This window comes from Ptiloglossa arizonensis, chromosome 1 (genome assembly GCF_051014685.1).
Source record: "Ptiloglossa arizonensis isolate GNS036 chromosome 1, iyPtiAriz1_principal, whole genome shotgun sequence".
Taxonomy (NCBI): domain Eukaryota; kingdom Metazoa; phylum Arthropoda; class Insecta; order Hymenoptera; family Colletidae; genus Ptiloglossa; species Ptiloglossa arizonensis.
In genome coordinates, this window is record NC_135048.1 from 29773003 (window position 1) to 29798573 (window position 25571).

General features: G+C 36.8%; 5 protein-coding genes across 5 annotated transcripts; 3 read left to right on the forward strand and 2 right to left on the reverse strand.

Annotated features, from left to right (window-relative positions):
- The first annotated feature begins 145 nt into the window (after positions 1-145).
- LOC143152300 (UDP-glucose 4-epimerase) lies at positions 146-3451 on the forward strand. Its single transcript, XM_076322271.1, has 7 exons — positions 146-535; positions 1774-2023; positions 2137-2250; positions 2329-2505; positions 2681-2861; positions 2953-3234; positions 3296-3451. Exons 2-7 carry the CDS (start codon positions 1778-1780, stop codon positions 3388-3390), a joined length of 1095 nt encoding a protein of 364 aa, XP_076178386.1. The 5' UTR covers positions 146-535; positions 1774-1777; the 3' UTR covers positions 3391-3451.
- Mettl4 (Methyltransferase like 4) lies at positions 2886-5532 on the reverse strand. The gene is made up of 5 exons (XM_076322259.1): positions 4968-5532; positions 4520-4884; positions 4016-4190; positions 3758-3929; positions 2886-3680 (listed from the first exon to the last, which is right to left on the reverse strand). The coding sequence occupies exons 1-5, from the start codon at positions 5220-5222 to the stop codon at positions 3490-3492; spliced, it is 1158 nt and encodes a 385-aa protein (XP_076178374.1). The 5' UTR covers positions 5223-5532; the 3' UTR covers positions 2886-3489.
- LOC143152291 (lariat debranching enzyme) lies at positions 5199-7637 on the forward strand. The gene is made up of 5 exons (XM_076322247.1): positions 5199-5678; positions 5809-6100; positions 6211-6311; positions 6430-7268; positions 7345-7637. The coding sequence occupies exons 1-5, from the start codon at positions 5482-5484 to the stop codon at positions 7425-7427; spliced, it is 1512 nt and encodes a 503-aa protein (XP_076178362.1). The 5' UTR covers positions 5199-5481; the 3' UTR covers positions 7428-7637.
- A 2077-nt stretch (positions 7638-9714) lies between these two features.
- On the forward strand, positions 9715-16275 carry LOC143152257 (uncharacterized). Its single transcript, XM_076322175.1, has 4 exons — positions 9715-10383; positions 10641-10983; positions 11050-12556; positions 12642-16275. Exons 1-4 carry the CDS (start codon positions 10207-10209, stop codon positions 14629-14631), a joined length of 4017 nt encoding a protein of 1338 aa, XP_076178290.1. The 5' UTR covers positions 9715-10206; the 3' UTR covers positions 14632-16275.
- Positions 15784-18729, reverse strand: LOC143152285 (transmembrane protein 209). Its single transcript, XM_076322233.1, has 8 exons — positions 18590-18729; positions 18380-18505; positions 18010-18311; positions 17616-17936; positions 17407-17540; positions 16999-17325; positions 16720-16941; positions 15784-16625 (listed from the first exon to the last, which is right to left on the reverse strand). Exons 1-8 carry the CDS (start codon positions 18634-18636, stop codon positions 16497-16499), a joined length of 1608 nt encoding a protein of 535 aa, XP_076178348.1. The 5' UTR covers positions 18637-18729; the 3' UTR covers positions 15784-16496.
- Between the last annotated feature and the right edge of the window lie 6842 nt (positions 18730-25571).

The following is a 25571-nucleotide window of genomic DNA, read 5'->3' on the forward strand; positions in this document are numbered from 1 at the left end:
CATGTTTTCTTATTTTTACAATTAATCTAATCACACTAAAACGACATTCTAAGAAAGTATTTGCATTTCATTTTCCTCATTTATTGCACTTATCATTTTTATACTATAGTAAGTTTCCTTGATGAAATAGGTGTTGCTTCAACTAATTACACTTTTATGAGTCACTGCTTTACAAATCGTTCGATGATGCAAGCGGTAACTGTTAGTCTCGAACGTGTGCCATCCTTCCCCCATTCCTGCCACAAATAAGGCGGGCAAGTAGAGACCTACTGCCTGTGTGAAAGGAAGAACTTATTGCAGCAGAAAGCAAAGACTCGAGAGGGTCAAAATATATAGTGTGTGTGCCTCCACAATGATACAACGATGGTGTGTAGAAGAGGGGATGACTCGCGTTCCACGAATATACTAAACTCTACTTTCCTATACCAGAGGACAACACAAGTGATCGGGACGGAGACGGTGATTACGCGGCGCGTCCTCGAATCCTTCGGAATTTGTTTGATGTATTCGTTACTCAAAATCTTACATTATCAAGGTAACAATTAGTTGTCTTCAAAATACGATCATACATATACTTTTTTTTATTCATATACATATATATACTTTTTTAAATGTGTATTTGTATTGCGTATATTATAAAATATACTTTAACAAAGGAAGTTAAATATTTATTGAATACATTGCTTAAAACACTTTATAATACCATACAAAATAAAAATTTTGGTCGTTTTATAAAATAATGAAAATCGTGGCAACAAAAAAGATATTGCCTTTTCGAGGATTGCTAACGTAATGTATTGTTAAATATTAATGTATTGTTATGTAATTAAATATTAAAGGTCGCAGGTCACGTTTCTCATAAGAATTATTTTTTGTATCTTTACATTCTAAAAGATTCACACATTAAAAGCATAAAAGAATTAAATTATCCTTTGATTCAAAAAATTAAATCGAATTGTCTTTCGACTTAAGAATTAAAAATTAAAAAAAAAAATTTTTTTAAATTGAATATATTTCGTTTGAATTTCTATGGTGTAGAGTACGGTAAAAGTGTTCGAATACGCCAAAGGTGTCTAACGAACTTCGAGTACCGTTAAGTATACCGGTGTACTGGTTGAACTTTCAATAATTGTTATTTTCGCGCAGAGAGTAATAAAAATAGTATTTTTTACCGCTTATTTTTTACTTAATTTTTTTTTTAAATATCGTATCATTTTATTCGGTTTATCGTGAAGTGTATAAAATATTACATGGTAAGTTGAAAGTGTTATTTGGTCAAAATACGTTCAATTCAAAGGATTGATATGATTTTGTTTGGTTCCGCTTTAACTGGGTGAATACATATTAAAAATAGTTACTAATCGCACGTGCCATAAATGTAATGATTTACCACGTGTCTTATCGACCTTGAACTCTACACAGTTCATTGCAGGTGAACGTCCGAAGCACCTGTTTATTTCACATTGCGTAAAGAACCATATTTACTATAATACGTTTACTATAATTTTGTTTATTACAATAATTTTATATCGTGTGTATTTGAAAACGATTTATTTTCAATTTGAAACCACCAACACAAACGTATAAAAATTAATATCAAGTATTTAGCGAAGGGTGAACGTTTATATCTTCACGCGGGCAGAACAGAATTTTTTTATATTTGGCCTTTTAACATTACTGAATTAAAGATGCCTGTAAGATAGGCTTCGAAAACTGTAAGAAATTCAGAGAAGTGTACATAATTTTAACATTTTCTTTTTTTCGTTTTGGTAGAATAATGACCAAAAATTGGAGAACAATTTTCGTAACCGGAGGAGCCGGTTACATCGGTAGCCACTGTATCGTAGAACTTTTGGAAAGTGGATACGATGTTGTAGTGATAGATAATTTTGCTAATAGCGTAATTGGCAGTGATGGTGAATCTGCAGCTCTTAAAAGAGTTGAACAAATAACAGGGAAGAAAGTTACCTTTTACAATTGCGATCTCATCGACCGGGATAAACTCGAAGCGGTCTTCAATAAGGTAACAAATTATAATGACACACCTTTTAATGTAGTGGTACATTTACTAGTTAATGTAGTTTAAGTAGTAAATTTTGAAATATTGGTTAAACAATGCAATGTTTTACATTTTAGCATAAAATAGATTGCGTAATCCATTTCGCGGCGATAAAGGCCGTCGGAGAATCCATGCAGGTACCACTTCATTATTACCGAAATAATATTATCGGTGCTATTAATTTACTAGAGGTAAAGAGCATTTTAATAATTTTTTATGTCCACGTCACTTCGTGTCATATAAAAATAAATAAATTTTATTATTTCCAGGTAATGAAAGCTGCTGGGTGTTTCCAACTTGTTTTCAGTAGTTCTTGTACCGTCTACGGAGAACCGAACGAACTTCCAATTACAGAAGAACATCCGACTGGCAGTATCACAAACGTATATGGTAGAACAAAATATTTTATCGAAGAAATGCTTAAAGATGTATCGAGGGCCGAAAAGGTGTGTTTAAAGCGATAAGAATTCAAATTTTAACTATTTAGAGTAGTTGACTGAACAGTTACTCTGACATTTAAAGTAACTCAAGAACGCCGCAAAAATTGTATTATTTAGAAGTTCATTCTAACAAAGAAAATTCTACAAACAAAATATCTACGTAGTTATTTTCGTTCAATAGAATTGGAATATCATCTCCCTAAGATACTTCAATCCAGTAGGTGCTCATTCGAGTGGTTTAATAGGAGAAGATCCTACAAAGCCATTTACAAATTTAATGCCTTATATAGCACAAGTGGCTTTGAAGCACAAACCTGAACTCGTCATTTTTGGAGGCGATTATCCTACGAAAGACGGTACAGGTACATATAACCAATTTTTTAAATATAGCGCTGAATTGTTTATTGTTGTAACTATTTACACAGTGCCTTGAAAACATTTATTTTTTCATAGGTATACGTGATTACATTCACGTTATGGATTTAGCAGCTGGTCATGTAGCAGCTTTAAATGCTTTGCGCAAACAACACTTGAGGTTAAAAATTTACAATTTAGGTACTGGCAAGGGTGTATCTGTACTTGAATTAATTAAAACCTTTGAGAATATCACAGGAACAATAGTACCATATATTATAAAAGATAGAAGAGAGGGTGATATAGTATCCATGTATGCTAACACAGATTTAGCAGAAAAAGAATTAGGATGGAGGACCAAATATAATGTTGAACAAATGTGTAAGTCAAATAGTACTTCCATTCTATATTTGATGTATTTCTAATAATATTTTTAATATAGGTGAAGATTTTTGGAGGTGGCAGACAATGAATCCACATGGTTACCGTGCTACCATAAAAAGTGGAGTAAGCGACCATGTGAACGGCACTTCATAATGATATAATTTAACTGCTATTGAAGCTTGATTAGTTTATAATAAAAATAAAAAAAAAAGCAGTACTATTGAAATATTTGTTATTTTGTAAAGTTTAATCCTAACTAATCAATTTATTTACATCCATGTTATTGCTATTTTGAGCTTCTTTTGTTTCTTCTATGACTGTATATAGTGACAAATGTTGAAACTTTAAAACCTCAAGGCCCCAACTTGTCCACTTAGGGAGTAAATATCTTGCAAATATTTCTAAACACTTTGGTTCATTTGGGAGGTATTCTTGCAGAACTTCTAGAATTTTAAGTAATGATTTTATATAATTTTTTTGTCATATTTATTCTATACAAATTACTATTACCGGTACTTACCTGTAAGTGGTGGTTTGTGAGAATGTACTGCACTTGGAACACTAATTAACAATTTCCCATCAGGAATGTTTATTTCATTACCATTTAATACAGATCCCAACACCAGCAATTCATAAGGTTGTTTACCCAGTGCCAAATTAAAGTTGCAAGTTGTTCCTCCTTCTTGAGTGACCTAAAATATAAATCAAACTGTAAATTGTTTTTACTGCAAACTACATTTTCTGGCAGTTCATGAAGCTTAAGCTATTATATACTCACTTTAATCCAGTACCATTTTGCTCTATATGTAATACCCCATGATGGAAATATATTGTGAAAAATACTATGTAGGTGACTGGGTGCATTAGTGCACCAAATTGCTACAAGTCCATTTGAACATAATAATTTCCCAATTGGTATCCTGGCTAACTCCTCGTTGTACATCATTTTATAACTGTTTAATATAAGAATATAAAACACAATTTACACAATATATATGGGGTGTAATTTATAGAAGATGACTGTCGGCAATTCTATGCAAAAATATATGATTCTGACAAAAAATGGTAAAATTAAAACGATTCCATAATGTATCAACACTGTTTTAATATTGTGCAACAAGAATTTTTTATGTCGAAAAGTTGCATCTAAAAACTTATTTACCCATATGCTCGCAAAACTGAGAACAAGGAAAACTTATACTATTATCAAAGTCCTTATTCTCATTAAATTGTTCAGAGAGTTTGCTTTTTTATTGGCTTATACTGAACCATACAAGATCACCTAGCTTCTAAATATCTGGTTTTTTTCCTTCTTATGGACTTGTTCCACCAAGGAGGATCCAACAATATAAAATCGTATTGATTGTTTAACTCCAACTTCCTGGCAACGTCTCTCACATCATAGCAATAAAAGCTACATTTGTTTGGGAATACATATTTTTTGTCTTTTGCTTCTGATATAATAGCTACATCCATATCATTGCAACCATAAAAGTATTCTTCTTCTCCAGAAAATGTATCCTGATAAAATGTTTGCGATGCCAAACGTGCAGCTTCATTATTATCAGACATTACATTAGAGGAGAATAATCCTCCTGCTTTGGCAGATGAAATTATTTGATTAAATGCTTGTTTGACATAATTTATCTATATTGTACATAAAAATAAATGTTAACTTTCTTAGCTATTACATATTACACTTTTTATTTTTTCTATATTTGTCTATATACCTCTTTTAAATCTTCCTCTGGCAAAAGTTTCGTCCGTTTTCTTTTTCGACTCTTATGTTGTAATGGAATTCCTTCATGTTGATCACATTGAGTTACTTGATTTTGACGTAAATATTGAGAATTTATTTCAAATAATGTTTCATTAAAAATTAGGCTACACTGTGTATTGCCATTCTTTACAGTTTTGTAAATATCGTTAAGGTATTGTAAATGAGATATAATCCATCCTTCTTCGGTAGAAAAAATTAAGCTCATAATTAACTCAGGCGTACCGGACTATGTATTTATAATTATGAGATCCTTAAGTTTGAGTAAACTTTCTCGTATAAGCGTTGTTATGACAACAACGTTCGATTAATAAAAAAAATGGCGGCTATGTCAGACAGTTGTTAGGTTAGGATAAGTGATTGTTGTACTTGTTTTTCTTAATGTTTCAGTAATTAGACAATTAAGTCAAGAATAGGTAAACGTATTAATTATTGTAAAAAGTGAAGGAGCACTTATAAAAGTAAAGATGAGAATCGCCGTCGAGGGTTGTGCACATGGTGAATTAGATATTATTTATGAAACTATCCAAGAAATGGAAAAAGCTGATGGGAAGAAAATAGATTTACTCATTTGTTGTGGAGACTTTCAATCTACAAGAAATCTGAGCGATTTAAATTGTATGGCTGTACCTGATAAATATAAGGATATGTGTACTTTTTATAAGTAAGTTACGAAGCCTATATTATTTCGAATAGGTATCGTTTAACAGGTTTTAAAGTTATGTGTATATTTCTCAAAAGTTTAAAAATCCTTCTTTCTATAAAATTGAAATTCATTCTACAATACAATGTAGATATTACTCTGGGGAAAAAGTTGCCCCTGTGTTAACAATATTTATTGGAGGAAATCATGAAGCATCAAATTATCTTCAAGAACTGCCATATGGTGGATGGGTTGCACCTAATATTTATTATTTTGGATATGCTGGTGTAATAACAATAGGTGGTATTAGAATCGTTGGGCTATCAGGAATTTATAAGGGTCAACATTTGATGCAGGGGCATTACGAAAAACCTCCTTATAATGAAAATACAATCAGAAGTGTATATCACATTAGAAACTTAGAAATATTTAGATTAAAGCAGGTAATATCCATCTTTGTGTCAGGTTTTTATTTTAGGTGTATTGAATTTATTCTAATACTCCAATTGCATTTTATATAAATTCGTTCATTATGCTATACATTTTTTTGTAGCTTACTGGCAATATTGATATTTTTTTATCTCATGATTGGCCAGCAGGAATAACAAAATATGGAAATGAAAATATGTTGTTGAAAGGAAAACCTTTTTTCAAGTAAGTTATTTAAAATTACTGTATAAGACGTAGTAAATCTCATTACAGGTACATAATTTTTAAAACACTAATCAGTATTATTTATAATGTTTTAAACATGTTCAATTTTTTATTACAGAAATGATATTGAGAATAATATGCTTGGTAGTCCACCAAGTATGGAACTTTTGGAACATCATTATCCAAATTATTGGTTTTCTGCACATTTACATTGTAAATTTGCAGCTCTTGTTCCTGAGAAGGAAGGAACAAAAGTAACTAAGTTTTTAGCTCTAGATAAATGTCTTCCAAAAAGAAAATTTCTTCAAATACTCGAATTAGAACACGATCAAAATTTATCATTGAAACCACATTATGATTTAGAGTGGTTAACAATATTATATTTGACAAATCATTTATTAAGCGTTAAAAGTGGTATTCATTATATGCCTGGGCAATATGGCAATACTAGATGGATATTTACACCAACTATAGAGGAAAAAGAAAATATTTTAAAAAGATTTAACCGCAATTTAGAAATTCCTCTAAATTTTATACAGACCACGAAGGTGTACAGTCCTGATGCTTCAGATATTTCAATTGAACCACCAAAATTATTAATAAATAATCAAACTACACAGTTTTGTAACACTCTGGGTATTGATGATCCGTCTGTTTTATTACAATTAATGAATAACACAAAAGAATCAAAATCAAATGGATCAGTAACAGAACCATCATATGAACAAATATCAGATTCTAATGATATTTCTGTTTCATTTGAGGAAGACAATGTTCTAAACTCCACATTTGATGGAAGTATAAGTGGTGATTTATTTAATCGAACATCACCATTAAATTTATCACCTAAAAGTAATAGTGAAGAACAAGATTTAGAAATAAATAGTAGCAAAGACGCCTTAGATGGAAGTTCAAATAGTTTAACATCAGCAGTTAATTTTGATTGTACAGATGATAGTGAGTAACATACAGACTATAATTTATATATAACATTATTTTAGTTAAACAGTAATATATAGTCTTTATATTTCAGATAATAAACATTTTATACAAATTGAACCAAATTGCAAGAAATTTAAACGGCGGAATTATTCTATATATTCAAATACACTTTAAATACAATTGAATATTTTATTAAACAATTAAGTTTGGAATGTCGTATTTCCAGTTAGAACATTGTTAAATGTTATGGATTCTGATGAATTGTGCGATAAATGAATGTGTACATAAAATTAATACTTATATTGTCTCTTTTAGGAAATCATTTTATATTAATACAAACAAAATATTAGAAAGATAGTTGTATATCACCTTTTTTTAATGTAATAAATACATTTTAATTCATTGCTCGTTTATATTTTTATTATAATCAAGATTCATTACTGTAGGTTGTTTAATTACTTATAATGCATAAATAAGATACACATTGTAACATTAATATTTGGAACATTTGTAAATGTTAATAACAATCGCATAGAAGAGTAAACATTCACTAAAATAGTTTTCCTTCATAGATTTCGCAATATTTTGATGTTTATTTATCATAATTAAAGAAATCACCGCTTGAAAATGGAGCTGTCAAATTGTAAAAATTGTCCGAGATTGAAGCAATCGTAGTATTAACAAAAATAAAGTTAGTAATTTATTAGTTACGGTTGCATAAAGTATAATTATTTCCTATTAAAACAAGACAAACTGTAAGAAAAAATGATGATTTTTTACGAAGTTACAGCCATTTTATGAAACTCTGCATTTTCAAGCCATCCTAATGTTCGCCTTTCGTTTGTTACTCGGGTGCTATAGAAATGATAAATGCTACATTTATGTAAACAATGTAACTTCTACGTGTAATGTGTAAGTTATAAGAATTAAACAAATATGAAATTAATATATCTAATAAACAATTATTACTTTTCATGTTTTAAAACTTTAAGAAACATGTCAGAAATCATCTTTTACTTCGGATCTTGATCAAAATTAATTTTTATAGACAAATCAATCATTTGTAATGCATAAATAAGATGCATAAGATCCTCTTCAATCGGGCTCACAGAGGGGAAACGGGATCGACCTAGTAGGACCAACTCCACGGTTCGTGTTGCGTCTTTCCCAATTTTACCTCGTTTTTTCCGTAATGTAATTGCTCGGCAGAACTAAACAAACAGATCGAAGGAACTTTGATTCCTTCCATCTCCTTGGTTTAGTAACTTCGTTTGTATTGCACGACGAGAGAGATCGATGGAACATTGATTCCATCTATCTCCCTCCGGGTCTCCGCTCGCAGCAACCTCCACGTGGTGAGACCTAGTAATCGGTATTACTCGCGACAAAACATTATTGGTTGCGGGTAATGTTGAGCTAATCGACTGTGAATTTAGACTAGTTTCTTAAATTATATTTAATACATTTCAATAAATTCGTTTCGAGTAACACGAGTAGCTTTCTTTCTTTCCTTTTTTTACTTCCATTCTCTTTATGTAATTTTACATTATGAGTCAAAGAATGATATATAACAGTTCCAAGTTTTGTTTGACCGTTACTTTCTTTCAATATATGATACGCATATTACATAAAATAGTGGTCTGTGAGTAAATGTAATTTAAACAATTTTATTAAGCTGTAAGGTAGGTGAAGCTTTGAAAATATTCTTAATTTCATGTTGGTAAAGTATTTCAAGTTCCATTTGTGGAATAAAATGGAATTTATTGTTACTATATTTTCTGTGACAAATAGGTTTGGTAAAACCTCATGTAATGGACAAGAACGGTGTTTTACATTTACCAGCTTTATCGACTTTGGAGGTGAATTATCATAGACGAATATGTCACTAATATTTTATGATGTCGGTAATTCAGATTGTATGATACCAACTTCTGTAAAGTGAAACATCTATTTTATATCTTATCTGTAATTTTGGTACCTTGGAAGTAGGATTGAATGGAAGATGGTCCTTAAACTCCGGAACTTACATTTAGGTGGGAAGTACCAGGTGCACGATACTGATAAAGCGTGGACTCTCATTTTAACTAATTTCGTTTATTTTCGGTTTATAAATATATATTATTTTTTTTTTTAATTAATTTTCTGCAGATGGAACCCTTTGACGCAACATTATTTTCAAATATTTATAGTATACATTATTGATGAGAGTCTAATAAAAAAAGTGTAGTTATACTAGTTAATGGTTGAGATTTTAGAATACAAACCAATCAAAGTCAAGAACAACTTTCGTGTCCATTTAATTTAAAGCCTTCTAATGGATCTTTTCGTATCCAAAGGTTTCCGGGTCTAAGGTAAATTCTGATATACAGGTAAACGTTACCGATTATTATTCTAGGTAGCAGACACAGCAAAATGCAAATTTCTTTCCTTTTTTTACTTCCTTTGCTGCAAACATCATTTACAGGTCACTGTAAGATGTGGTTTCAATGATTGTAATAGCCATCTATCGAGGCTGACGAACACTTGCTTCATCGAAACGTTCTGAAATAATTCTGAGACAGTGACTTCGACTTTCAGGAAACGATGCTGACAATGTAATGTGAAATGTGAGCCGCGTGACGGGTATAGAGTGGCAAAGAGTATACGGATGAAAATCGTGAAACGGTATTCAAAGTGTCGCGACTGTATATATCTACGCTAGATTAGTATCGGTTGACGAGGCATCGGAGAATGGTGTAGAGGAATAGTAGCAGTTAAGTTTTAATCGTGGGGTCGGTAGTTTGTATTTGACAGATTGTTATAGCGCGGTTATTTGGGGGTCTGGGCGGGGGTGACGGTTGGTATCAGTCTGGAGGGAGCAAAAGACCGAGCGGCGACTGTAGTCTGCAGGCTGCGGGCTGCGGGCTGCGGGAAGCAAGCACGGGCACGAGCCAGCTAGTTCACCAAACAAAACATGGACGCCGTAGAAATAAATGCGTCCGATTCTCCGCAAAACGAAGAGGATGGCATTGTGGCGACGGTGGAAATATGTCGCGTATGTCTTCTTGGAAACCTGGTGATGCGAGATTTGTTTCTAGAAAGCGAGGTTGCTTCTCTTTCGGCAAAAGCGATGAGTTTTGCCAATGTTAAGGTTAGACACGTAATTTAGAGGTTAAGTTGAATTTCGCAAATCGTCTAAAATAAATTTTTATTCACAATATCGGTACGACATCGTACACGTTGTTCACGTTTCATAATTATAGGAAAAAAGAAAATTAATGTTTGTAAATATACATTTTAACTCCAATCTCAGTTTCACGCCTGTAGTTTGTTTACCGTTTTCGTCATTCCGTAAACTGTTAGTTGCGATAAAAGAATTGCTTTAATCGAATCATTTGGTTCTTTTAGATGTTACCTGGGGATGGCTTACCAACGCGCGTATGTTGCATATGTGCGGATAAACTGGAATCCGCATACGAGTTTAAGTTGCAGGTAGAACAAGCCGATACGGTTCTCAGAGAACGATTCGTTACCATGCATATGAAGGAAGAATTGTTCTTTAACGAGGTCGAAGTACATTTGGAGGCAGGGGATCAAAGCGGTGGTATAGGAGAGATACACGTGGAACACGATTATCAGACTACCGTAGAAACTCTCGGATCAATATGTCGGGAAGAAAAATCCCTTCTGAAGGATCAATTAGCTTTGTTGCAAGTGAAAAAGTTAGATGAACAAGAACAGTCAATGAGAGGTAAATGAAAATGTTATTAAAGTATTAAATTTTTGTTTGTCATACTAAAAGTTCTTTTGCGTTTAGAGCAGGATAATGGTCCGGTAATGGAAGAAACAATCGATCAAGTGATTACTACGGAACAAGAGTCAGGAAACTGTCCAAATCGGGAAGAGGATGATGTTAAATCTGTTGCTGATACACCTGAGAATGAAGCAACACTGAAACACATAAGTAGCAATGGAAACTGCATCGAAAATATTCCGACAATAGAACATGATTATATACTGCAACAGGAATATATATTAGGTAACGAGAGTCAAAGAGAACGGCAACAGCGGCAACAACAGCAACAGCAACAGCAACAGTTAATCTCGGAAGAAACGTTTCCGCGCGAAGATTGCGCGGAATATGTCAATTTGCTCGTGAAAGCTGCCGATGCGACGAATCAGGAGGTCGAAGACGTAGCTGAGGTCGAAGGTGAAGAGGAAATCGAAAAATCGGATATCATAAAAACGGACGTTAAGGTAGAACAAGATTGTCAGAATAAAACGAGAAGGAGCAAACGTAAATTGGTTCGACGAAACATTGAATCGACGCGAGATTCCGACGAGGAAAATTATTTTGAGAATTTGAATTTGAGTTCGCTGCTAAAGAAAGCTCAAGCCTCTGATAAATCGGACAAAGTATTTTTCATGTGCTATCTCTGTGACAAGGAATTTTTATCAAAGAACGTCTTGAGGGAACACATGCACTCACACGAGGAAGTAAGAAGGGCGTTATCTTTAAAAAAAACTCCAGAAAAGTCACAGAAGAGTATCTGCAGTATGTCTAAATCCCCACCATCCGGAAAAAGATTGAACAAATGTCCTTATTGCGGTAAACAGTACATATACATAATCTCGTACAGTAAGCATCTGAAGAAACACGAGAGGGAGAAAGACGAGGGTAAGGACGAATCGATGCCATTAGAAATTTCCTTTCACGAAGACGAACACAGTTTGGATCTCGATGATTACGCGGATAAAAATCATTTCGATTCCGAGTATCGAAAAAGAGCTAGGAGAAGAGATGGTACGAACGGAGCGAAATCGGAGAAGGAGGAGCGATCGCAGTTGGATATCGAGGATGAAGGGGGGGACGTTATGGAGCAGGAGGAGGAGAACGAAGATGTGGAGAACGAGAAGGAAGCGAACGGTGAAAGCGAGGAACGGCATAATAATTCCAAGAGAATCGGGGAACGAGAAAAACGTGGCGTCCGTACGGAACCGTTTGCGTGCGACAAGTGCTCGGAGAAATTCTATACCAAACGGGGTTTACGGAAGCACGCGGTATCCCACGCTACTCTTAAATGTAGCGTATGCGAGGAAGAATTCGATTCGTTGGAGAAACTGAGGAACCATCGAGCAAAGCACGTGCTCGAGGGTGTGTTGACCGAGCAAGATCTGGAAGCCGATGCAAAGTGTCCAGCGGGCAAAGAAACGGATGATTACGGAAGCGAAGATAAGGAGAAGGAAGAAAGAAGTCAAGAGGAGGAGGAGGGGAATAAAGCGGAATCGTTAGGGACAGAGAACGCGTCAAAGAAAAATGTCAGGTAGGTAGGAAGACAAGATTTTTAAGTATTTTGCGAAATGGTCGTTTCGACGAACCGTTCTGACAATGTCTATCGTCTTATTTAGAAACACGGAGACACATTCGGGGCTCGACTATTGTTGCAAGGTGTGTTGTCAACGATTCACCAGAAAGGATCTGTTGCAGAGGCACGCGGAACAACACGAACGCGTTAAATCCTACAAATGCACGCAATGCGATAAAACGTTCGGTAATGAGCTCACCCTGCGGAATCATCTTATAGCTACCGATCACAAGACTTACGTTCACGGGCAAGAGTACGATCCCAACAAACGTATCAAACGGGTCGCCGCGAAAGCAGCGCAGAAGATCATCGATAAAATTAAAACGGAGGACGGCCTGGAGGATTACGACGACGAGGAGGAGAACGACGACAAGATGCTCGACCGTACTGCCGGTCATGTGGATCGAAATTACGGTCGAAGTAAACGGGACAGTTCTTCGCAGAAGAAACACGTTTACAAGAAGGATCTGGAGTGCATGAGTTGCAATAAAAAGTGCAGTTCGAAGCAATCGCTGGCCAAGCATATGGAGCAGCACGTGAAGGATGAGAAAACGGGCAAGTCGGAAAAGCAACGGCAACCAGTTGTGAAAAAAGAACGACAGAGGAGCTGCGTCAACGAAGGAATCGACGCGAACGATGCGATCAAGGACGACCATTACGACTCGGACTTCGAGAGTGGTTTGGATTGGCCGATGGACAATCACGAATGTACGAAGTGCAAGAAACGTTACAGTACGAAGAAGTCGTTGTTGCGGCATCAGCTGTTGCATGAGGAACCGAACTTCGAGTGCGACATCTGCAACGTGAAATTCTACCGCAAGGACAAGCTGAAGGCCCATTACGACAAGTGCTCGGAGAAGAACCCGGACCAGGTGAGAAAATGCAACATCTGCGGCGACAGTTTCGAGAACAACGAGATACTGAGGGAGCACAGATCGAAACATGTTACCGAGGGGATTCTCACCGAGGAGGATCTTCGAGACATCGAGCCGCGACCCGAGGAGAAGAAACCCGGCGAGAAAATCGGTAGGAAGAGGAGAACCGATATCGTCGGTCTTGAGTGCACCGAGTGCAATAAGCAGTACACTTCGAGGAAAGGTCTGCTGCGTCACATTCAAGTCCACGAGGGTAAGAAGTATCTTTGCGACATATGCCCGAAGAAATTCTACCGTAGGGAGCATCTGAAGATACACGTGGCCAAGCACAACATGATCAAACCGTACAAGTGTACACGCTGCTCGAAACGTTTCATCAAGGAGGAACAACTGACCAATCATTTGTCGAAACACGATCGAACCTTCAAGAAGAACAAGGAAACGGACAGCTCCAAGAGATTCCTATGCGAGATCTGTTCGAAGAGTTTCACCCAGTCGACGACACTGATAGCTCACCTCAGGGCTCACAACGGTATCAAACCGTACGTCTGCGAGGTCTGTTCCCGACCGTTCACGACAAACGCGTACCTAAAGATGCACATGAGAACGCATACCCAGGAACGACCGTACATCTGTCAGTACTGTTCACGCGCGTTCGCCAGAGCCGACACTCTCGCCAATCATTTAACGTCCCATACCGGCGAGGCCAAGTATCACTGCAAGTATTGCCCGAAGAACTTCCGTCGTTTGAAATCCCTCAAGGAGCACGTTTTCATTCACACCGGTCAGAGGCCTTACGCTTGTCCAACCTGCGACCGACGGTTCAACAACAACGGGAGCCGTTACGCTCACAGTAAAAGGTGCAAGCAGAACTTTGTTCAGAATCAGAATCGCGGTCAACCGTTGACGCAAGTGCAGCCGGTACAGAATCCACAGAGGGTGTTGCAGCAGGCTGCTCTCGGGCAAGGTCAACTAGTGAAAACGCAAAACATTAAAACTATCACGATCACCAGACAACCCGATCCCGTTTCCACCCAGCAGGTCACGCAACATCAGGAGATAATAATGCCCCTGATCTTTCCACTTACCGTCACCGTCGCCGACATCAGCGAGGAAGTTATCTTGCCGGAGGGGGCCAAATTGTACACGACGACTTAACTTGGATTACATTTCGTCCGGTGTGTTCTCGTGCGATTCGCATCGCCGATCTTTCTCGATAGCAAATCGGTTCAATCAATTCGTTTTCTCCCTAACGTTGATTCATGCTTGATACCTCTCGCGAAACGTTTCTCTTGATAATCAAAATATGTGAGAGAAAGAGTGAGAGTGAGAGTGAGAGTGAGTGAGAGAAAGAGAGAGAGAGAGAGAGAGAGAGAGAGAGAGAGAGAGAGAGAGAGAGACGCATAAACAGCGAAATCGAAAAACATCCAAGATAACGTTTTTAATGTTGTATTATACGTTGTATATCTCTGTTTATATTTAAATACGAGACAAGCCGATAAATATTAATGGGGATGGGGTAAAGTAAAATTGTGAAACGGCAAAAATGATAGAGAATGGAAATGTTCTTCTTCTTCTTCTTCTTTTTTCTTTTTTTAATTTTTATTTCGATTATTTTGATTTCGCGCGTTCAGATAGAAGAGTATAGCAAGAGTAAGGTTTATCGCTCGAGTCAAACATCGTGTCTTCGAACAGATATTCCCTTTAATTGTTCGAAGAATAACACGAGTTCCATCGGTTCACTGAACCGGTTTTGTTTCGGCTGGCTTTCTGTGACTTTTCTCGTTCCTGGCTAATTGCAAAAGAAAAGGAATTAGCGTCGACCGATGATCACACTGTAGAACGTGTGCACGTAAATGCATACGTTTGAACGAAAGATCGTACAGGATTTTTATAGGAACTTATTTTTTCTTTTTCCATTTCTCTTCCGTCTTCGCTGTCTTTCCTTTGGAACGTTTAAGATTTGCGAAATTTTACGGCGCGAATCTACGGTTATTCAAATGTGGCGCGTTCGATAGCAGTAATTTCTCTTCCGAATTCATTCTGAAGGCATCGATTCATTGATACCGCAAAGAAATACCAATTCGAGAATTGGTATTCAACAAGAAAAAGTATCGTCTATTTATGAAATCGTGATTTGTTTCGGATCCAAAAGAAAAGAAAAAACAAAACAAGATGCAAATTCGTGTGCGAACGAATTTGCTGGTTTTTAATTATACGTTGGATAGGCCATTATAATTGTATCACGATGTATGACTTTGGTGTACATACTGATTGATTTTTAAGCATGCGAGAATCGTTATCCAAAGATTGTATTATAAATTGCACGAAAAGTGTAAAATAATTTTTTACGAAACATGTCTTTCGGTCGTTAGACTACAATAAAAACGAGATATAAAATTGTACAAAAAATATACTGCATCGATAATAACGCTAGAAACAAATGCATTCCCAATGTGGTACGATGCAAGTGCAATGAATAGGAATGCAGATATTTTTGCGATCCGTTACATCTACGCATTTATTCGATCGACTCGTTCCATTCTTAAAAATCCTGCAAAGCGTTCTGCAGGTCTTATTTTTTGTGCGTGTCGCACATACAATATGAACACATAATAATTTGCAAAATACAAGGAACGAAACAAAAAAAAAGGGGCCTGCCAACAGCGGCCATACATTTGTTATATTGCAGCGTATCAAATAAGTGAGAATTTACTTTCACTAGATGCGGATCGTGTTTTATGATTTATTTGTACATAGACGTAAGTATTGTGAATAAAGCATTCGTAGTATTGAAACGTTTCTGCTTCTTTTTGTTTTTGGCCCAACTTAGGTAATAATAAAACGAGCGTTTCTGTAATGGTTGTATGGAATTAAAGAAAAGGATTTAAAAACTGTTAGGAAAGGGATGCACACTGAAGAAAAACTTTCTATTTAACATTGTTAAGAGAAATATATTGTATGTGTTCGATGATTGGTTCGCAATATGGCATAATGTCTTCGTTTTTATTCCAAAGTGTTATTCAACTATCGATTACCCATAAGACGTTTATACCCGAGGTACCCAAATTAACGCGACCTAACATTCCGTTATCTCTCGTTTTGATAATGTACAAGAACAACAGAAGCGTATGAAACAAGTTGTTTCTACCCTGAAAATAAAAAAAAGATTCAATTCAGCGGTCAAGAAATATGATGAAAACACAGAAAAGCGACGATGTTTCAAATTTCACTAAATTTACTTACCCGTTGTATTTCTTCATAATCGTTAGGTGACGAATCTCCGGAATGTGCTAAACTATAGTGCGGGGGATTCATACATTGGCACACTATCAAGGGTCCTTTGCTACGCGGTAATGTCATTCCAGATCTAGCCATGTATCTTGATGTAAAAGGCCGAGCATCTGGTTGATCCAATGGAGCTTCTAATTGCGTGTCCATGTACGTTGATACCAAGTGCATAATTATCTGCAGAAATAACAATGTTATCATAACATTCTATTCATTTGACAGATATCAATTTACCGCTGAATCAGTCGGCAAACTGGAATCCCACTCTTTGCCATTATGAGATCCTCCGCTGTTCCATTTGAACTCGCTCATAGAACCTCCTTTTGCAAGAACCTTAATTCTACTGACCAAATATTCCTGATTGTTGGAAAGTTCTAGAAAAGGCACCAAAGTTGGTAGAGTAGGAATAGCGGTCACTAAAAATGGTGCCTGAGCAATTTTCCGCAATCTATCTAATCCAACGTGTCCTGGTTGAGAATCGCTCAAACCGTGTCGTACTAGAGCCAAACAGACATTATCAATTTCAATAGCTACTCGTTCCACGACCGTTTTACTGATCCACTGAAATAGTTAGAACCTTTCGTTAACGACTAATAATATTCTAGTTTGACAGTCGTTTAAAATTGATTCATTTTCACTTGCCATTCGGAGATTAGCTGTCCACTCGTTCACTTTGTTCGGATCGATTCTGTATTTTCTCCAAACGTCGGGTACACCGAACATACCTCTGGGCGAGTTTCCCTCTTCTGTGCCAGGACTGGTTGATTTGGACTTATCTATTAACAAAGGATATATATATTGTAACATACTTGTATTTCATTTATGTACAAGAAGTTTCATTATAGTATTACCGATAATAGGTGCTAGTTGGTATGCGCATCTCCTCAACAATGGAGACACTTCTCCGGGACTTCTAATCGCAGGATGCGACCAAAACGAACTAAGCAAATTAGAGGGCTGATCGATGTCTGTGGATAAAACATGCTTCCTTTGTCGAGTTTCGTCCATATAACTTTGTAACTCTTTTTCACTTTGAATCAATTCCTCGCTAGATAGATTTCCATTTGTTGAAGTATTAAAAGACTTATTGAGCGATCCATTGGGACTGCATGTTGATTTCTGAGATGTTGGACTACCATACTTAAAGAATGGACTCGATGTTGAAAAATTCTCTTAAAAAAAGATTTCTATACAATATAAAAGTTTTTTAACAGCATTGAAACATTAGAATGAAATTTTTCATACTGGAATCGCTTAATCCTGGAGAACTAAGAGACGTCAACCGCCTATTGTGGTTTATACATGACAAGTTCAAAGGAAATATTGGTTCCGATGTCTTCTGAGGTGATGGAACTTCGTTCTTAAAAATGGGATCATCCTCGGACACTCCCAATAAACGTCTTTGTCTAGGACTTAGTATAACCGGTCGTAAAGTACAACTTGCCCATGTATATCTTATTATATGATAAAGAGCATTCAATGCAAATATAGAAGCCAAACACCATTCAACCCAACAAAATGGTTTATAGGCTGCACCTCCATATAATCTGTAATATATACGATATGTAATATATACGTCGTTTATACTATTCATAAAGAATTATAAATCTCTTACATGTCAAAAACGATGATACTAAATAAAGAAGTATTGATGAAAAACCATGTAATACTATTTCTTGCTTTATTTTGTGCTTGTCTTACGTCCAATGTTTGCTCTACCTGGGGTTTGGCAGTTAAAACTCTATAAATAAAATTATCATACAAAACTCAAACAGCCGGCTTTCTAACCTTCTTTTAAATCATTCTTTTAAGCTTACTATTTTACCTCGCATTGGGAGAAATACATCGCATTGGAGACCGAAAACTACTCATCTTTCATTGGTTTACTCTATCAATTTGTTTAAAAAAATTTTGCTGTTGTTCGATCTGTTTGGCGCGCATTCACCAATTGCAAACAAACTGTGATTCAAACAATTCAGTTATTTACAACAGGTGGACATAGCACTTCTGCTACGAGCACAATTTATTATAATTTTTATTGCTAGATGGCACCACCAATTACCATTATCAGTTTTTACTTTACAGGTAAGTAATGTTCCTTCGCGTTAATACCGACATTGTAAAATATTATTGGTTTTCAAGCGACTTGTTCGTTTAAGAACGTTGATTCAAAGAACTATATTTCTATTTATAAGAAATTTGTTAAAAATTGAATTCACTTTATAAAGTCTTGTCAAAGAGTCTAACTCACGGATTCTGTTTTGGAAGAGAACAATAAAACGTTTTGCTTTGGAATTAATACTGTATAAATTTACGAACCTATTTGATACTTGCTGAATTAATTAAAGAATCCAATAATATATTCTCCGATTCATACTCTACGGCAATAAACATTACGATTGTTGTTTATTCGTAACAACGGTCTTAAATTTCATTCGGTAGCGGCACACCTGGCTCGCAATAATTATCATAATGTCGTGATTCCATACGATCGTACAATTCTTCGTGATCTATCGGTGGAAACGATCGGTCGATAACTTATCCACTGCCGGTAGCATTTCCTCCGCATTTGGGGGTCTCGGACGATAAAATCGACGATTTCTCCTCGTTAATAATGCAGAGATCCGTTATTGGAAGACGAATTTCGCGTTACTGTCGCCATCAATACTACAGCCGCCCCCCTTCGTAACGCTTGGTTAACAATTAATTTCGCCGCTCGGAAAATTAATTCTGCTCTCGTTATGCTCTCTGACGTGTGTTTCTCCTTTTATGATGTTAATTGCCAGAACGTTATTGTTCGCGGCCCGTAAAGTACAATCGAACGATAAAATTTGTTAAACATCGAGCCCAAATATTTCGAATTCTCTCCCTTCCTCTTCCTGTACGTGGTGTAATGCCATAAAATATTACCGCGTCGCTCGATTTTCCCCGTATTTTTGCAATTTCGGGCCGTCGATTTATTCGAAATCTTTATCGACCGACGCCGCGTTTCGTCCACTAATTCGTCGATAGTTATCGACAGCGTAGCATCGGTGAAAAAACTTTCAGCGAACGTTGGAAGTGTGTCCTTCTGTTTCTCTTTTCTTCGCGTTTACCGTGAAATCGTATGGAGATTGTCAAAGGGCGGTTGGTCAGAACTGATTGGCAGAACGGAAATCCGACTGTTTTGCATCGGTGACCGTTGCCACGAACTAGTTGCGCTTTTTTTCTCTTTTTTTTTCTACTCAGAATCTAAGATCAAAGGTATTCCGTGAAATTACCAAGCCATTTTTCACTCCCGGAGATACTTGAACGAGATCCGTGAAAACATTTCCAACCTCGAATACCTGATTCAACATCATTCTCTGCGTGGAGTGTACGAGGTGAGTCGCCAAAAGTGTAACAACGGAATATCATCGAAAATATTGACGATATTAAAGAAATTATTCTTGGATAAAGTTATCGTATTTAAGGAGGCTCACTTACCGGTATAATTTGCTTTTTTCCAGACGAAAGGGTCAAGGTTACTTCAAGCTCGTTATCATTTTACCTACTTTTGACGCTACAAAAATTACAAACATATCAAACAACGATATCCCATTAATCTCCATATCTTACTAATCAAATAAAATCCTATTAATTTGTTCTCTATCGTGTTCACAATAAACGTACTAATAATTCGTTAAAATTGATCATTTCATTACGAGCAATTATTATACACAAGTTTCCAACGATTACAATGTGGTGGTACTACTCTCACTTGCCACCAGAGGGAAACTGACCGCCGATCGTTTGTCGCAAGTTCTCGTATCTGCTTCGATCGATATATATACGGTCCCTTACCGATCACCCAACGTTCCGGCGTATAAGGCAGGGCCTGCAAGGATGAAAAACGTTTGGTTCTCGCTTTCTTTTCTTTATCTTCATTACCAAAAATTACGACTGCCAAAATTTTAATAATAATAACGAAAACAGTGAGTCTCGACATTTGTATATTGAGAGGAGGGTTGTGTTGTACTACAAAATCTCTCCTCTCTCCTGTTTTTTTAATTTTAAAGATATTGCAACGAAACTCGATCAGGATATTATACGCATCTTGGTGTTCTTCTTGCGGACCAAGTCTCAATTACGAAAATACTTACAAGTCCAGTCCTGGATCGTTCTGCAAAAATTCTCTCAAAGATTTCTAACGTTTCTATTGTCCCGACGGAAATTAATACCGAATCTTAACCGACCAAAAATAATTAAAAACCCCCCCTCCTTCACCCGCTCGATGAAAACGATATTTTCTTTCCCGTGCGTTTCAATCGCATCGAGAAAGAAACCACCTACGCGCGAATACGGATTAATCCAACCAGACCCCCCGCGGCAATTATCGTGAAAGACGTTCGTTCGATTATGCTTGTCGGGAGTTTATCATAGCCGGTCGTAAATCCCCCCTCCCCCTCCCGCTCGAAGCAATCTGCGTCTTCGTTCTTCGAACAGTAGTAACGGAGACTCGAAGAAGAGAAACTAGGAGGATCCAGTGGATGTTCCAACGATAAAAAGGGAAAGAAGAGGGAGAGGAGAGAGGTGGTGGATCCGAAGTGGCCTGTAACGAAGGAGACCAAGATAAATATGGAAAGGAGGGCTTAAAGCGAATGGCGACCGGGTACAGATCCAGCCTCAATATGCTTGAAAGTGTCTCGCTGACGTGGCGTTTCGTAATTGAACGTCCAGGGGATTGGGTCTTCGACGTCGTTCGTCGTTCGACGATACGAAATAAAAGGGGGAACTTTTCTTCGAGGAGAGAGTTAAGAGAGAAGTGTTCCGATTCTCCTTTTCGATATTTTAGAAAATTCACGGTGGTTGATTGCAACTGCGAAGAAATACATCTCGGTCCAACGAGAGAGAGGAGTATAGGTAAAGAAAATAATAAAAGGGACGTGGGCGCGGAGTTCGCGTAACAGAAGACCGGGGACAAACCGTGAGTTTGTTGTTGGTTGTCTTATCCGTGCGTCGATCGTTTATGTTTGTTTACATTCGTGTTGACTCGTCTCGAAGTTGGTAACACAGGTCTTTGTTATTTATATGTTGTATGTATCATATGTAGCATGTGTGGAAGTATGAGTGTGTGTGTAAGGTTTGAAGGTTGGTACATCTTTGTCTTTGTTATTTACGTATCTTGTTTGGAAGTATGAGTATGTGTGTAAGATTTGTAGGTTGGTAACATCCTTGTCTTTGTTATTTACGTATCTTGTTTGGAAATATAAAAGTGTGTGTGTAAGGTTTGAAGGTTGGTATATCTTTGTCTTTGTTATTATGTATCAAGTGTGGAAGTATGAGTATGTGTGTGTAAGGTTTGAAGGTTGATACATCTTTGTCTTTGTTATTACGTATTATGTGTGAAAGTATGAGTATGTGTGTGTAAAGTTTGTAGGTTAGTAGCATCCTTGTCTGTTATTTACATATCATGTGTGTAAGTATGAGTATGTGTGTGTAAGGTTTGAAAGTTGGTACATCTTTGTCTTTGTTATTTACATATCAAGTGTGGAAGTATGAGTATGTGTGTGTAAGGTTTAAAAGTTGGTACATCTTTGCCTTTGTTATTTACGTACCATGTGTGGAAGTATGAGTGTGTGTAAGGATGAGTGTTGAGTGAACCTACGGTGTGAGTTAGTTTTTAGTCTGTAAGATTAACATTTACAACAAGAAACACGTGTACGTACCGAGTATATTAAATCCATTAATAATTTAATCATTCTCGTTTATAGTAAACCCTCGTTAAATGTTAACGGTGGTTGTTCGAGAGGAGTTGAAAGAAAAGTTAGAAAAATTTTTGAATATTACACCGGGAGGGTGGAAATCGTTGTTTTCAAAGGAGTTGACATTTTGAGAACTTTAGGGGTTGTAAAATCGAACGATAAAAATTCTACGCGATTTTTACACCCGGAGGGATAGATTTTCGATTTGTCATCGAAAGTATCATCGTTGGTCAATCGCGAAAACGATACTGAATGAGTTGAAAACAAATGATAAAATTCTATAATACATTTTCACAATTAATCAACAATTAATCAACAATGGTTGAATTATCGATGCACATTTTACTGCAGTATCAGTTGAGAAAGAATCGTCGCGTCAGTTTTAAAATGGCCGACCACATGGAGAACCCTGAGCGTCGTAGAATCGAACGAAGAAAATTCGACACGATCGCGGAGAGAGAAAATTTTTACATCCGCAGGAGTTGATTTCGTTTTCTCAAGGAACGTCACAATTCTGAGCTGTCAATCGCGACGATGGTTGTACGAGAGTGGTTGAAAACAAATTAAAAAATTTAACGCGCAGTACAGTATCAATCGGACGGGAATCATAACATCGTCTTCAAACGGGTCGATACTTCGAGAGCTCCATGGATCGTAAAATCGAATTCGACGTGGTCGAACGATAAAAATTTTACGCGATCTCACGCTCCGAGGGTGTGGATTTCGATTTGTTCGTCGAGAGTACAATCGTTGGTTAATCGCGAAGACAATATCGAGAAATGTTGAAAATAAATAGCAAAATTTTACATACAGTGTTAAATCGACCGGAAGTAAATCGTGTTGTCTTCGAAAGGTGTTTGACGCTTCGAGAGCTTCGAAGTGTGTTGCAGTAATCGAATTCTCGCGACACGGTTCTTCTTCCTTTCTTCGAAGAATCGAGCGTCGATTACTTTGGCGATCTGTGCTGCGTCGATTCGAAGAAAATTCCACGCCATCTTGCACCCCGAGGGTGTGGATTTCGATTTGTTCGTCGAGAGTACAATCGTTGGTTAATCGCGAAGACAATATCGAGAAATGTTGGAAATAAATAGCAAAATTTTACATACAGTGTTAAATCGACCGGAAGTAAATCGTGTTGTCTTCGAAAGGTGTTTGACGCTTCGAGAGCTTCGAAGTGTGTTGCAGTAATCGAATTCTCACGACACGGTTCTTCTTTCTTTCTTCGAAGAATCGAGCGTCGATTACTTTGGCGATCTGTGCTGCGTCGATTCGAAGAAAATTCCACGCCATCTTGCACCCCGAGGGTGTGGATTTCGATTTGTTCGTCGAGAGTACAATCGTTGGTTAATCGCGAAGACAATATCGAGAAATGTTGAAAATAAATAGCAAAATTTTACATACAGTGTTAAATCGACCGGAAGTAAATCGTGTTGTCTTCGAAAGGTGTTTGACGCTTCGAGAGCTTCGAAGTGTGTTGCAGTAATCGAATTCTCGCGACACGGTTCTTCTTTCTTTCTTCGAAGAATCGAGCGTCGATTACTTTGGCGATCTGTGCTGCGTCGATTCGAAGAAAATTCCACGCCATCTTGCACTCCGAGGGTGTGGATTCCAATTTATCATCGAAAGTGACGACGCGTTTCCGCGCCAAGTCCCGGTAAGTAAGTAACGACTCGACACCGAGGACTCTGGGTTAAATAAACGGAACCGTCGGGGTAGTCCGCTTTGCGGCTAATATGACCGATGTATGTACGAGGGCACGAATACGTTTAGGGTAGGGGTGCATAAATATGCGCGTATGCGTCACCGCACGCATAAGTGCCGATGAGGGGATTTGTAAACGATCTTAACGTCTCTTCCGTCAATCGTGACGGAAAATCGGGAGTACAGTTCTCGAGGTACGATTTCGATCGGTGAAATCGAAGCTAAATTTAACCCTTCCGCATCGTTTGTACAATTGTTACAACGGAATTGTTCAAATTTCATCTCCGCTTCGCGATAAGCGATTTGTTACAAATACGAAACGCAAGGAACCGAGGCGTTATTAATTGTTGGTAATATCTTTATCGCGAATTCCGTAGTATTTTCACTAGTAGGATAAACTCATCCACGAGATATTAATTGATGCAGTTCTTTAGCGTTGGAAGTAGATAAAGTTAATTCTTTTGTAAAAGACAAGGATTGTGCGCAAGAAAAGGAGTGAGACACAGTTTCGATTCTGGACGATACTTTGGTTTTTCGATGTTGTTATATATTTCTTTTTTTAGGAATGAAACGAAAAATTAAGGCGACGCGTTCTTTTATCGATAGAAACTTTAGGCAGTTCGCTAGAGTTTAAATAATATTATTGTTGATTCCACGAATTTCGTTTTCTGGTGACACTGTTATTTTATTTCTATTATTCTATTGAATATTTCCTAAACAGTCTATTCACCTTTATTTCACAATACTAATTCCTACAGTACCCCATTTCAACCATTCTCCCCTACACCAGGAACATCGTCTTGCTATTTAATACCATAACTTCTAGTTTGTGTATGTTACTGTTATTTTATTTTTATTACTTCATTAAATATTTTCTAAAAATTCTATTCACCTTTATTTCCCTCAATACTAATTCCTACGCCCATTTCACCCCACTCTCCCCTACACCAGAAACATCCTTTTGCTATTCAATACCATAACTTCTAGTTTGTGTATGTTACTGTTATTTTATTTTTATTACTCCATTAAATATTTCCCAAAAACTCTATTCACTTTCATTTCCCTCAACACTAATTCCTACGCCCACTTCACCCCATTCTCCCCTACACCAGGAACATCCTTTTGCTATTCAATACCTTAACTTTTAGTTTGTGTATGTTACTGTTATTTTATTTTTATTACTTCATTAAATATTTCCCAAAAACTCTATTCACCTTCATTTCCCTCAATACTAATTCCTACACTCACTTCATCCCACTCTCCCCTACACCATGAACATTCGTTTACTATTCGATACCTTAACTTATAGTTCACATATATCAGTGTCACTCTATTTCTATTATTCCATCAAACATTTCCCAAAAACTCTATTCACCTTCAGTT